At 44.5% G+C, this 13417-nt stretch overlaps 1 protein-coding gene across 3 annotated transcripts in view; it reads right to left on the bottom strand.

The window, feature by feature from the left end:
• Positions 1–6039: 6039 nt before the first annotated feature.
• Positions 6040–13417, bottom strand: part of cd82b (CD82 molecule b) — a 62197-nt gene continuing 54819 nt past the window's right edge. For all 3 annotated transcript variants that reach the window (XM_029635031.2, XM_029635032.2, XM_029635030.2), the window contains 3 exons: positions 12203–12376; positions 8794–8877; positions 6040–8446 (listed from right to left, as the gene is read on the bottom strand). In XM_029635031.2, coding sequence (XP_029490891.1) covers positions 8369–8446; positions 8794–8877; positions 12203–12376 — 336 coding nt within the window. In that variant the 3' untranslated portion in view covers positions 6040–8368. The remainder of the gene's footprint in view (positions 8447–8793; positions 8878–12202; positions 12377–13417) is intronic.

Genomic DNA, 13417 nt, shown 5'->3' on the forward strand with positions numbered 1-13417 from the left:
CTCTCCACTACTGTTCCATCGATGTGGATAGAGGGGTGTTCCCTCTGCTGTTTCCTGAAGTCCACAATCATCTCCTTAGTTTTGTTGACGTTGAGTGTGATGTTATTTTCCTGACACCACACTCCGAGGGCCCTCACCTCCTCCCTGTAGGCCGTCTCGTCGTTGTTGGTAATCAAGCCTACCACTGTTGTGTCGTCCGCAAACTTGATGATTGAGTTGGAGGCGTGCGTGGCCACGCAGTCGTGGGTGAACAGGGAGTACAGGAGAGGGCTCAGTACGCACCCTTGTGGGGCCCCAGTGTTGAGGATCAGCGGGGAGGAGATGTTGTTGCCTACCCTCACCACCTGGGGGCGGCCCGTCAGGAAGTCCAGTACCCAGTTGCACAGGGCGGGGTCGAGACCCAGGGTCTCGAGCTTGATGACGAGCTTGGAGGGTGCTATGGTGTTGAATGCCGAGCTGTAGTCGATGAACAGCATTCTCACATAGGTATTCCTCTTGTCCAGATGGGTTAGGGCAGTGTGCAGTGTGGTTGAGATTGCATCGTCTGTGGACCTATTTGGGCGGTAAGCAAATTGGAGTGGGTCTAGGGTGTCAGGTAGGGTAAAGGTGATATGGTCCTTGACTAGTCTCTCAAAGCACTTCATGATGACGGAAGTGAGTGCTACGGGGCGGTAGTCGTTTAGCTCAGTTACCTTAGCTTTCTTGGGAACAGGAACAATGGTGGCCCTCTTGAAGCATGTGGGAACAGCAGACTGGTATAGGGATTGATTGAATATGTCCGTATAAACACACCGGCCAGCTGGTCTGTGCATGCTCTGAGGGCGCGGCTGGGGATGCCGTCTGGGCCTGCAGCCTTGCGAGGGTTAACACGTTTAAATGTCTTACTCACCTCGGCTGCAGTGAAGGAGAGACCGCATGTTTTCGTTGCAGGCCGTGTCAGTGGCACTGTATTGTCCTCAAAGCGGGCAAAAAAGTTATTTAGTCTGCCTGGGAGCAACTGGGCTGGATTTCTTCCTGTAGTCCGTGATTGACTGTAGACCCTGCCACATGCCTCTTGTGTCTGAGCCGTTGAATTGAGATTCTACTTTGTCTCTGTACTGACGCTTAGCTTGTTTGATAGCCTTGCGGAGGGAATAGCTGCACTGTTTGTATTCGGTCATGTTACCGGACACCTTGCCCTGATTAAAAGCAGTGGTTCGCACTTTCAGTTTCACGCGAATGCTGCCATCAATCCACGGTTTCTGGTTAGGGAATGTTTTAATCGTTGCTATGGGAACGACATCTTCAACGCACGTTCTAATGAACTCGCACACCGAATCAGCGTATTCGTCAATGTTGTTATCTGACGCAATACGAAACATATCCCAGTCCACGTGATGGAAGCAGTCTTGGAGTGTGGAGTCAGCTTGGTCGGACCAGCGTTGGACAGACCTCAGCGTGGGAGCCTCTTGTTTTAGTTTCTGTCTGTAGGCAGGGATCAACAAAATGGAGTCGTGGTCAGCTTTTCCGAAAGGGGGGCGGGGCAGGGCCTTATATGCGTCGCGGAAGTTAGAGTAACAATGATCCAAGGTTTTTCCACCCCTGGTTGCGCAATCGATATGCTGATAAAATTTAGGGAGTCTTGTTTTCAGATTAGCCTGGTTAAAATCCCCAGCTACAATGAATGCAGCCTCCGGATAAATGGTTTCCAGTTTGCAAAGAGTTAAATAAAGTTTGTTCAGAGCCATCGATGTGTCTGCTTGGGGGGGGGGGATATATACGGCTGTGATTATAATCGAAGAGAACTCTCTTGGTAGATAATGCGGTCTACATTTGATTGTGAGGAATTCTAAATCCGGTGAACAGAAGGATTTGAGTTCCTGTATGTTTCTTTCATCACACCATGTCTCGTTAGCCATAAGGCATACGCCCCCGCCCCTCTTCTTACCAGAAAGGTGTTTGTTTCTGTCGGCGCGATGCGTGGAGAAACCCGTTGGCTGCACCGCCTCGGATAGCGTCTCTCCAGTGAGCCATGTTTCCGTGAAGCACAGAACGTTACAGTCTCTGATGTCCCTCTGGAATGCTACCCTTGCTCGGATTTCATCAACCTTGTTGTCAAGAGACTGGACATTGGCAAGAAGAATGCTAGGGAGTGGTGCACGGTGTGCCCGTCTCCGGAGTCTGACCAGAAGACCGCCTCGTTTCCCTCTTTTTCGGAGTCGTTTTTTTGGGTCGCTGCATGCGATCCATTCCGTTGTCCTGTTTGTAAGGCAGAACACAGGATCCGCGTCGCGAAAAACATATTCTTGGTCGTACTGATGGTGAGTTGACGCTGATCTTATATTCAGTAGTTCTTCTCGACTGTATGTAATGAAACCTAAGATGACCTGGGGTACTACTGTAAGAAATAACACGTAAAAAAACAAAACAAAAAACTGCATAGTTTCCTAGGAACGCGAAGCGAGGCGGCCATCTCTGTCGGCGCCGGAAGTTGTTTTTCACTTTCACTTGTAAAACCAAGGTTGGATTAGTAGGTCTAAGCAACATGTAGCTGGATACCCGCGACATGTATACTAAAGCTATGACAATGTTTGTATTGGTAGCAGTATGAGTTGGGATTATGCTAGCTACTTGTCTAAACAAAAGACTCCACTTCGGCCGGATTATTACATGACCTATAAAATTAGCCAGGTGTGTCTGGGGGTGATTATGGCCCTCTATTGTATTTCATGAACATGTGTACATGTCTAGACAATAGTGACCCATCCACTTAGCTAGATGTGGGTGAGGGGTGGTTATAGCATTTCCTTCACATAACCCATCAATTTAGACAAGTATGTCGGGTAAGAGTCTATAATCTATAATTATAAAATATTTTTATCTGGATACTTTCTGTTTTTGGTATTGCTACTATGCATGATTACGATGTGTCACTGTTCATGTTGGCATTTCCTGCCTAGGTTTACCCACTTTACCAAAAATAATTGTCAACATCAAATGTTTTTGTGACGATTAAGCCATCTGATTCAATGAAAGATGGAGTTGAATTTGTCTTTCTGCCCATAATTTCCTTTAAAGTACTCTTAAAGTCCCCCCCCCCATCATTATACCACTGGTGACCACTGTGGCGTGAGGGGGGTCCAGCCTGAGGATGCCCACTATAGTGAGGGACCCTGCTGTGGGAGTGGAAGTGTGTGTGTGTGAGAGAGGAAGAGGGGTAGTAGGCAGCAGCACTAACCCTATACCTACATCCGGGTTGGATTATCACCCACAGCCATGGGACCGGCGGCCAGAAGTGAGTGAATGTTAGACATGTTCAATCAACCAGTCAGTTGTGACAGTGGTATGGTAGTCCTGGGGTACAGGCTTGATGGGTCCATAATTTGCATTCCCAGCACTGCACCCAGACCTCCTTAGGCTTGTTACAACTAACCCTGACCCTTGCAGCCATTGGCTAGATTCAATTTTAGCTACATGTTAAAACTTTAGCATTGCTAACATCAAATATATCTACCCACTGGTTATAAACCTGATATAACCTGCTACATTCACACCTCTACCATAGCAGTGTTCCTTCATGCTCAAAAGAGTAGATTATACACTGTTCATAGGCTTCTAGCCTTCACCACTCTATAACCTTCCCATTATCTCATGCTCTGTCTGAAGGATCGTTTAGAGCCAATACATGTGTCCCACTTCCTGGCCCTAGTGATAGAAACAGAGAGGAGACCTTCCTTCTTCTCATGAGTGTATGTGTGTGTGGTGCGTGTCAGTGTTGTGCTGAGAGTGGGCTCGTGGCCATGGCCGAGTGCTGCTGTATCCATCCAGAACCCCTCAGACACACACATACACACAAACTAGACACGAGACTAATCAGAGTTCCATCAAAAAGACAAATGAAAGAGTAACACAAAACAGAGATGGACTCAAAATAAAAACAGTCAGCATTTCTCATTCTGTTTTCTCCCTCAAGGCTCTTGCTTTAAAAAGGAGCAGGGTCTTTGTCATTGACACAGATTACATCAGTAAGAAGTCGTTTGAAACATTGTTGAGTGATCCTAATAGCCTCAGTCAGTTCCATCATGGGTTAACACCTACCATATGCAGGTTATCATAGTGGACAGGGTGGGCACAGGTTGAAGATGAGGGCACCTGCATATGTTCCAACAAAGAGAACTGTATATCTGCACACCTTACAAATAGGCTACAGGCATACCCTCTGCTAGGTTTGAAATTAATGCAAGTTATGATCTATGGTCTATTCTGATACTGTACATGGGCAACAATTAAACAAAGCAAACCAGGATCCTCCCTCTGACTTTTTCCTGTACTCCACCAGGGCCAGTATCCACAAAGCGTTTCAGAGTAGCAGTGCTGATCTAGGATCAGACTACTCCGTCTATGTAATCTTAATCCATTATTATCTAATAGACAAAACTGATCCTAGATCAGCATTTATACTCTCAGACACTTTATGAATATAGGCCCAGGCTTTCAACATTACTCTCTGCTCAGCTGTGGCAGACAGACACTAACTGTGTGCCTATGCTGCTTTCTTCTGGCTGTGTTCAGTATTGCAGCTGTCTGATCCTGCCTTGGCCACATTTCAGACCCGTTGACCTTTTCCACATTTTGTTGTGTTGTAGCCTTCTAAAATTGATTAAATAAATACAATTCCTCAGCAATCTACACACAATACCCCACACTGACAAAGCAAAAAAGGTTGAGAAATGTTTGCAAATATATAACAAATAGAAAATCAGACCCTTTGCTATGAGATTCAAAATTGAGCTCAGGTGCATCCTGTTTCCATTGATCAGAGCAAAAACCAAGCCATGGGGTCGAAGGTATTGTCCTCATAGCTCCGAGACAGGATTGTGTCGAGGCACAGATCTGGGGAAGGGTAGCAAAATATTTCTGCAGAATTGAAGGTCACCAAGAACACAGTGGCATCCATCATTGTTGATGGATGCCACTAGAGCTGGCCGCCCGGCCAAACTGAGCAATTGGGGAGAAGGGCCTTGGTCAGGGAGGTGACCAAGAGCTTTAGAGTTATTCTGTGGAGATGGGAGAACCTTCCAGAAGGACTACCATCTCTGCAGCACTCCACCAATCAGGCCTTTATGGTAGAGTGGCCAGACGGAAGCCACTCCTCAGTAAAAAGCAGCCCGCTTGGAGTTTGCCAAAAGGCACCTAAAGAATCTTAGACCAATGGAAACAAGATTATCTGGTCTGATTAAACCAAGATGGAACTCTTTGGCCTGTATGCCAAGCGTCATGTCTGGAGGAAACCTGGCACCATCCCTACAGTGAAGCATGGTGGTGGCAGCATCATGCTGTGGGGATGTTTTCAAAGACAGGGACTGGGAGACTAGTCAGGATCGAGGCAAAGATGAACGGAGCAAAGTACAGTGATCTTTGATGAAAACCTTCTCCAGAGCGCTCAAACCCTCAAAGTGGGGCAAAGTTTCACCTTCCAACAGGAAAACGACACTAAGCACAAAGCATAGACAACGCAGGTGTGGCTTCGGGACAAGTCTCTGAATGTCCTTGAGTGGCCCAGCCAGAGCCTGGACTTGAACCCAACCGAACATCAATGGAGAGACCTGAAAATAGATGTGCAGCGACGCTCCCCATCCAACCTGACAGAGCTTGACGGGATCTGCATAGAATAATGGGAGAAACTTCCCATAAACAGATATGCCAAGCTTGTAGCATCATACCCAAGAAGACTCAAGGCTGTAATCGCTGCCAAAGGTGCTTCAACAAAGTGCTGAGTAAAGGGTCTGAATACTTATGTCAATGTGATATTTCCTTTTTTATTTTGAAAGAATTAGCAAAAATGTCTAAACACCTGTTTTTGCTTTGTCATTATAGGGCATTGTGTGTAGATTGATGATAATTATTTTACATTTTTAAATACATTTTAGAATAAGGCTGTAACATAACAACATGTGGTAAATGTCAAGGGATCTGAATACTTTACGAAGGCACTGTAAATCTGCAGATTGTAAGTCTTCCTCCTATATCAAAATAAAATAAAATAATACAACTCAAAAATACAGTATAAATCCTTTATTTTATAGTTTCTTAAAAACATATAATACTGCTAATGGTTTGTGATGGATTCAGTTTATTAGCAATCCTTGATACTGAATAAAAAATCCCAAATTGTTTTCCTTTTCAACATGGCTTCTAACTCCAGGAACACCCCTACATGTAACATACAACAAATACATACATGACTTTAGAATGTTTCTATTGAGTCAAATAGAAACTTTCAAAACACAATATAAGTTCAATTATAAAAGTCTCAATTTGGCAGTACAAAGAGGACTTCACAGGGATTTTATATTTCATACCTCCACTGATCGAATAATGCCTCGGCTTATTATTAAAAACTCTTCTTCGTGTCGAAAATGGCCAACTTAATAAAATAATAATACATCTGTTTTGAATGTGTAGTTATACAAGTAATGCTGAAATGAAAAATGTAGCAACCTCTTAAAGGGATGACAGTCATGGTGGTGGAATTCTTGGGCTGAAGACCAGAGACCTAAGGGGACCAACAGTTTCACCAAACAGTCTGACTACAATAGCTACATAAAGTCAGGACCCGATTTCTCTGCCTATTCCACAGAAAATAGTGCCGATAATAGCAGTGAAGCTACTACATCAGCCAGCCAGACTCTGTAGTTAATAAGAGACAATGTCTGCATGCCAATTGGTGCCCTTTTTCCTATAAAGTATACCACTTTTGACCAGGGCTCAAAGGGAATACATAGGGGCTTTGGTCAAAAGTAGAGTGCACTATATAGGGAATAGGTTGCAATTTGGGGTGCACACAATAAGAGTGGAAACAAAGAATAGCATTCTGAAAATAAAACAAAAATAGAGCAGGCGGGCTGAAGCGATCGCTTTCTTTCCAATATAAAATACTGACCATGCTCAGTGACTCAAACCATCACTAATTTGTCCCTTAGTAAAGTCATATGTTTTTAAAAATCCCATGAAAAACTGACAAAGAAAATAATAAAAGAAAGTAAAACACAAGCATAATATATCATACACACATATACACTGAGTGTACAAAACATTAGGAACACCTGCTCTAAATCCACTTGAATCAGTGTAGATGAAGGGGAGGAGGAGACAGGTTAAAGCATAATTTTTAAGCCTTGAGACAATTGAGACATGGATTGTGTATGTGTGCCATTCAGAGGGTGAATGGGCAAGACAAAATATTTGTCTTTGAACGGGGTATGTCAGGGGCACAGTTTCCTGTGTGTATCCAGAATGGTCCACCACCCAAAGGACATGCAGCCAACTTGACACAACTGTGGAAAGCATTGGAGTCAACATGGGCCAGCATCCTTGTGGAGCGCTTTCGACACCTTGTAGAGTCCATGCCCCGATGAATTGAGACTTGTTCTGAGGGCAAAAAAGGTATGCAACTCAATATTAGGAAGGTGTTCCTAAGGTTTTGTACACTCAGTGTATAATATACTTAATGAAATCTATTAATTCATCTTGGTAGCTACTCGTTTTCCGGAAACCAGTCAGACCAGACACACCCGTAAGAAAAAGGGAGGGCAGATGAAGGCAGAAGATACTAAGGCCTCCGTGGAGAGACTGATGAAAGAGTGGAGTAAAAAGTAAAACCCACCCCAGCACCACAAATAGCAGCTGCGGGATACCCCTCCTGCAGTACCCCCTCCACAGTGTTCCATAGTGTTGCATTTCAAGCCCCTCCTCAAAGCCCATCTTCAGAAAGTAGAAGTGCTGATCTACTATCAGTTGCCTTTTAGATAATAATGAATAGACAAGAATGGAAAGGGGATAGCTGATCATAGATCAGCACAGGTCCAGGTCCTCTCTCTGATCAACAGCTCACAAAAAGTCACTAAAGTGCTCTCACAAACAAAGCTAGCTTACTAACTAATTACGTAACAACCCCGAAAAGCGCTTCAGGAAGAGACAGAAAATAACAGATGAGAACATCCTGGATTCATATGGGTGTTTGTTCACACTCACTCCATCAGATACATTATATTCCACTGTTGAATTCATTAATACCTAAAGATCAGTGTCTTCTAAAAAGAAAGTCATTTTATGAAAGATAAGGCAAAATGTGTGTGTCCAAAAAGATACAGGTCCATATGTTGTGCTTGATTGAGAGTGTGTGTGTCCGGACACTGTGTCTGTGTTTCACTGTCAGAGTGTGTGGCTGCGTGTCTGTGTTTCACTGTCAGAGTGTGTGTCTGCATGTCTGTGTTTCACTGTCAGTGTGTGTCTGCATGTCTGTGTTTCACTGTCAGAGTGTGTGTCTGCATGTCTGTGTTTCTATGCTGTGTGGTGTATAGATTTTCCTGTCTTCAGGTCTTCATAGTCAGTACTTGGGTACTTTGGTGTAGTCCTCCTGGACAACACTCTTACACAGGCACATAGACAGGATCATTCCCAGAAGCTGGAGGACGAAACAACTGGGTTAGTTATGCTAAAAGCACACGCACGCACACACGCACGCACAAAAACACACACACACACACGTGTGCCCAAAAGCACCAATGCATGCACACACAGATAGACAGACACACGCACGCACACGGCAAGCACGCACACAAGCATTAAAACCAAAACTAGCATACACAAAGACAACCACACCAGGCGCAGAAACAGGGTGGGGCACAGTAGACCTCCTATTATTAATCTTGAAGGTGCAGGATGCATACACATTCATACCTCACATGATGAGGGACTGTGTGTGGGCATGTATGTAATGTGTGTGTGAGGGCCTGTGTGTGTGTGCGATACCTCAATGACTGCCACTCCAACACAGATTCCAAGAATAACTCCACAGTTCTCCAGAAGCCAGCCCTCCACACTATGCATGCAGCCCTGTAGAAAGAGGGGGGAGAGAGAGAGAGAGAGACAGATTTTAATTTTAGAAAACCTTGAATGGCACAATCCAGGTAATGTACATACAGTACACAGTGGCGAACCGTCATTCAGGGCAGCTTTGAGCCCCACATTTTTGCCCCCCCCCCCCCAAAAAATGAAAGGGGTTGCAGTCTGCTGTGAAGCATTCCACCATGTATACGGGTAAGAGTCTAGCTACAGATTCAGATATTATACATACAGTTGAAGTCGGAAGTTTACATGCATTTAGATTAGAGTCATTAGAACTCGTTTTTCAACCACTCCACAAATTTCTTGCTAACAAACTATAGTTTTGGCAAGTCGGTTAGGACATCTACTTTGTGCATGACAAGTAATTTTTACAACAATTGTTTACAGACAGATTATTTCACATATAATTCACTGTATCACAATTCCAGTGGGTCAGAAGATAAAATACACAAAGTTGACTGTGCCTTTAAACAGCTTGGACAATTCCAGAAAATGATATCCTGGCTTTAGAAGCTTCTGAAAGGCTAATTGACATCATTTGAGTCAATTAGAGGTGTACCTGTGGATGTATTTCAAGGCCTATCTTTCAACTCAGTGCCTCTTTTTTTGACATCATGGGAAAATCAAAAGAAATCAGACCTCCACAAGTCTGGTTCATTCTTGGGAGCAATTTCCAAATGCCTGAAGGTACCACGTTCATCTGCACAAAGTATAGTACGCAAGTATAAACACCATGGGACCACGCAGCATCATACCGCTCAGGAAGGAGACTTGGTCTGTCCCCTAGAGATGAACGTACTTTGGTGCGAAAAGTGAAAATCAATCCCAGAACAACAGCAAAGGACCGTGTGAAGATGCTGGAGTAAACAGGTACAAAAGTATCTATATCCACATTAAAACGAGTCCCTATATCGACATAACCTGAAAGGCCGCTCAGCAAGGAAGAAGCCACTGCTCCAAAACCGCCATAAAAAAGCCAGACTAAGGTTTGCATCTGCACATGGGGACAAAGATTGTAATTTTTGGAGAAATGTCCTCTGGTCTGATGAAATTGAAATAGAACTGTTTGGCAAAAATGACAATCATTATTTTTGGAGGAAAAAGGGGGAATCTTGTTAGCCGAAGAATACCATCCCAACCGTAAAGCACGGGGGTGGCAGCATCATGTTGTGGGGTGCTTTGCTGCAGGAGGGACAGGTGGACTTCACAAAATAGATGGCATCATGGGTAGGAAAATTATGTGGATATATTGAAGCAACATCAGTCAGGAAGTTAAAGCTTGGTTGCAAATGGATCTTCCAAACGGACAATGACCCCAAGCAGACTTCCAAAGTTGTGGCAAAATGGCTTAAGGACAACAAAGGCAAGGCATTGGAGTGGCCATCACAAAGCCCTGACCTCAATCCTATAGAAAATGTGTGGGCAGAACTGAAAAAGTGTGTGTGAGCAAGGAGGCCTACAAACCTGATTCATTTACACCAGCTCTGTCAGGAGGAATGGGCCAAAATTCACCCAACTTATTCACCCAAGCTTGTGGAAGGCTTGTGTTGACACGTTGTGTTAGCTAATCCAAGCTTATCATTTTAAAAGGCCAATTGATCATTAGAAAACCCTTTTGCAATTATGTTAGCACAGCTGAAAACTGTTGTCCTGTTTAAAGAAGCAATAAAATTGGCCTTCTTCAGACTAGTTGAGTATCTGGAGCATTAGCATTTGTGGATTCGTGGGTTCGATTACAGGCTCGAAATGGCCAGAAGCAAAGACCTTTCTTCTGAAATTAGTCAGTCTATTCTTGTTATGAGAAATGAAGGCTATTACGTGCGAGAAATTGCCAAGACACTGAAGATCTTGTACATCGCTGTGTACTACTCCCTTCACAGAACAGTGCAAACTGTCTCTAACTAGAATAGAAAGACGAGTGGGAGGCCCCGGTGCACAACTGAGCAAGAGGTACATTAGAGTGTCTAGTTTGAGAAACAGACGCCTCACAAGTCCTCAACTGGCAGCTTCATTAAATAGTACCCACAAATCACCAGTCTCAACGTCAACAGTGAAGAGGCGACTCCGGGATGCTGGCCTTCTAGGCAGAGTTCCTCTGTCCAGTGTCTGTGTTCTTTTATTTTTATTGGCCAGTCTGAGATATGGCTTTTCTTTGCAACTCTGCCTGGAAGGCCAGCATCCCGGAGTCGCCTCTTCACTGTTGACGTTGAGACTGGTGATTTGTGGGTACTATTTAGAGAGAAAGAGATTGAGAGAAATAGAGAGGGGGAGAGCAATAGATACAGGGAGAGAGAGGTGTGCAGAAAGAGGTAAGAATAAAGGGGTTATCCAAACGGGTCAGGACACAGAGCGCTCTCCAAACACCACCGTTGTCTTTGGACGAGGCTCAGTGCAGCATGCATACCGGTGTGTGTGTGTGTGTGTTGTCTTTGGCGGGGCCTGTAGAGCGGTAGAATAACAACCAGAGGCTGGCTGGAAAGAGAGAACATAAAAAGGATCCCTCTATAATAACAGTCCAGCAGCCTTACGGGAAAACATAGGAAACATTCATCAGCCCTCTGCTGTGTGTGTGTCTCTGCTGTGTGAATAGAGGCCTTTACTCAACACAAACAACAGGGATTGCTGCTGTCAACAGGGTGAGCAGGGTGATTAAGTACTACTGTAGTCCTGCCTTACTGAATTACCATCTGGGACATGACTAGGTTGCTGTCGGATGGTCAGGTGGAGTCTGATTAGATTCATATAGGAATATAACTTTGTAATGAGATGACACAGACCTTTGCTAAAAATACATTTTCTGTTCAAATTAAATATAAACAGAGAAGTTTAGCTATGGTTTGCCCTAATGAACAAGAGCCAGGGTGTGGCTCATATACAGGCAGGTCAGCAGACAGGTGTACACAGATCCCAGTCTCCTTGACGTCTGTCCCTCTCCCTCCCTCTATACTACTTCGTATACAGGCAGGTCAGCAGACAGGTGTTCACAGAGCCCAGTCTCCTTGACATCTGTCCCCCTCCCTCCCTCTATACTATTTCATAAACAGGCAGGTCAGCAGACAGGTGTTCACAGAGCCCAGTCTCCTTGACATCTGTCCCCCTCCCTCCCTCCATACCGTTTCGTAGACTGGCAGATCGGTAGAGCATGGTTTAATGTCAGTCCCCCCTATCCCACCCTCTCTCTTTAGCTTTCCCTCCCTTCCCCCTCTCTCCAACATACCGTTTTTGTAGACAGGCAGGTCAGTAGACAGGTGTTCACACAGCCTACTCCTTGATATCTGTCCCCCCCTCTCTCTATCTCCCCCCTTCAACATACCGTTTCGTAGACCGGGAGGATGTTGGACAAGTGTTCACAGAGCCCTGTCTCCTTGACGTCTGTCCCGGGCAGGGTTTCGTTCCGACAGGAGCAAGGGTACATGGAGACAGAACTGTTCCTGATCCATACATTCTCCGACCAGTTGCCTGGGCCAGTCCAACCACAGCACTTCATCTGGAAGGTGTGGGGGGGGGGGGTGGAGGCAGGACAGGGATGTGGGAAGAGGATGGGGGAGAGAGAGAGGGGGGATTGGCAGAAAGAAAGAACAGTTCATAAAAGGAAATCAGTCAATTTAAATAAATTCATTATGCACATTATGAAATGGCTGTTTTTCCAGTGAAAGCCTATCCACCATTTAAAGGGATAGGACCCAGATTCCGTTCCCTATGGCTTCCACTAGTTGTGAACAGTCTTTAGACATTGTTTCAGGCTTTTATTCTGAAAAATGAGGGAGAATGACAACTTTGAGTCAGTGGGATGTCCCCAGAGCTGTTTCCTGCGCACGACCTGACAGCACGCCTTTCTTGTTTTTCTTATATATTGACAACGCTATTGTTCGGTTGAAATATTATCGATTATTTAGGCTAAAAACAACCTGAGGATTGATTATAAACATCGTTTGACATGTTTCTACGAACTTTACGGATACTATTTGGAATTTTCGTCTGCCTCTTGTGACAGAATTTGTGCCATTGGATTACTGAACAAAACGCGACAACAAAATTGAGGTTTTTGGATATAAAGAGGGACTTTATCAAACAAAACAAACATTTATTGTGTAACTGGGAGTCTTGTGAGTGCAACCATACAAAGATCATCAAAGGTAAGTGATTCATTGTATTGCTATTTCTGACTTTCATGACTAATCTACTTGGCTGGCAACTGTATGTAACGTTTTGTGTGCTGAGCGCTGTCCTCAGAGCAAGGTGTGCTTTCGCTGAAAAGCCTTTATGAAATCTGACACGGCGGCTGGATTAACAACAAGATAAGCTTTATTTGGATGTATTACACTTGTGATTTCATGAAAGTTAAATATTTATAGTAATTTAATTTGAATTTGGCACTCTGCAATTTCACTGGATGTTGGCCCGGTGGGACGCTACCGTCCCACACCCCCTAGAGAGGTTAATGATCATGCTGTTTAACCTGTTTGGGCTAGGGGGAAGCATTTTCACTTTTGGATGAAAAGAGTGCCCAGAGTAAACTGCCTCCTAC

This window comes from Oncorhynchus nerka, linkage group LG25, assembly GCF_034236695.1.
Source record: "Oncorhynchus nerka isolate Pitt River linkage group LG25, Oner_Uvic_2.0, whole genome shotgun sequence".
Taxonomy (NCBI): domain Eukaryota; kingdom Metazoa; phylum Chordata; class Actinopteri; order Salmoniformes; family Salmonidae; genus Oncorhynchus; species Oncorhynchus nerka.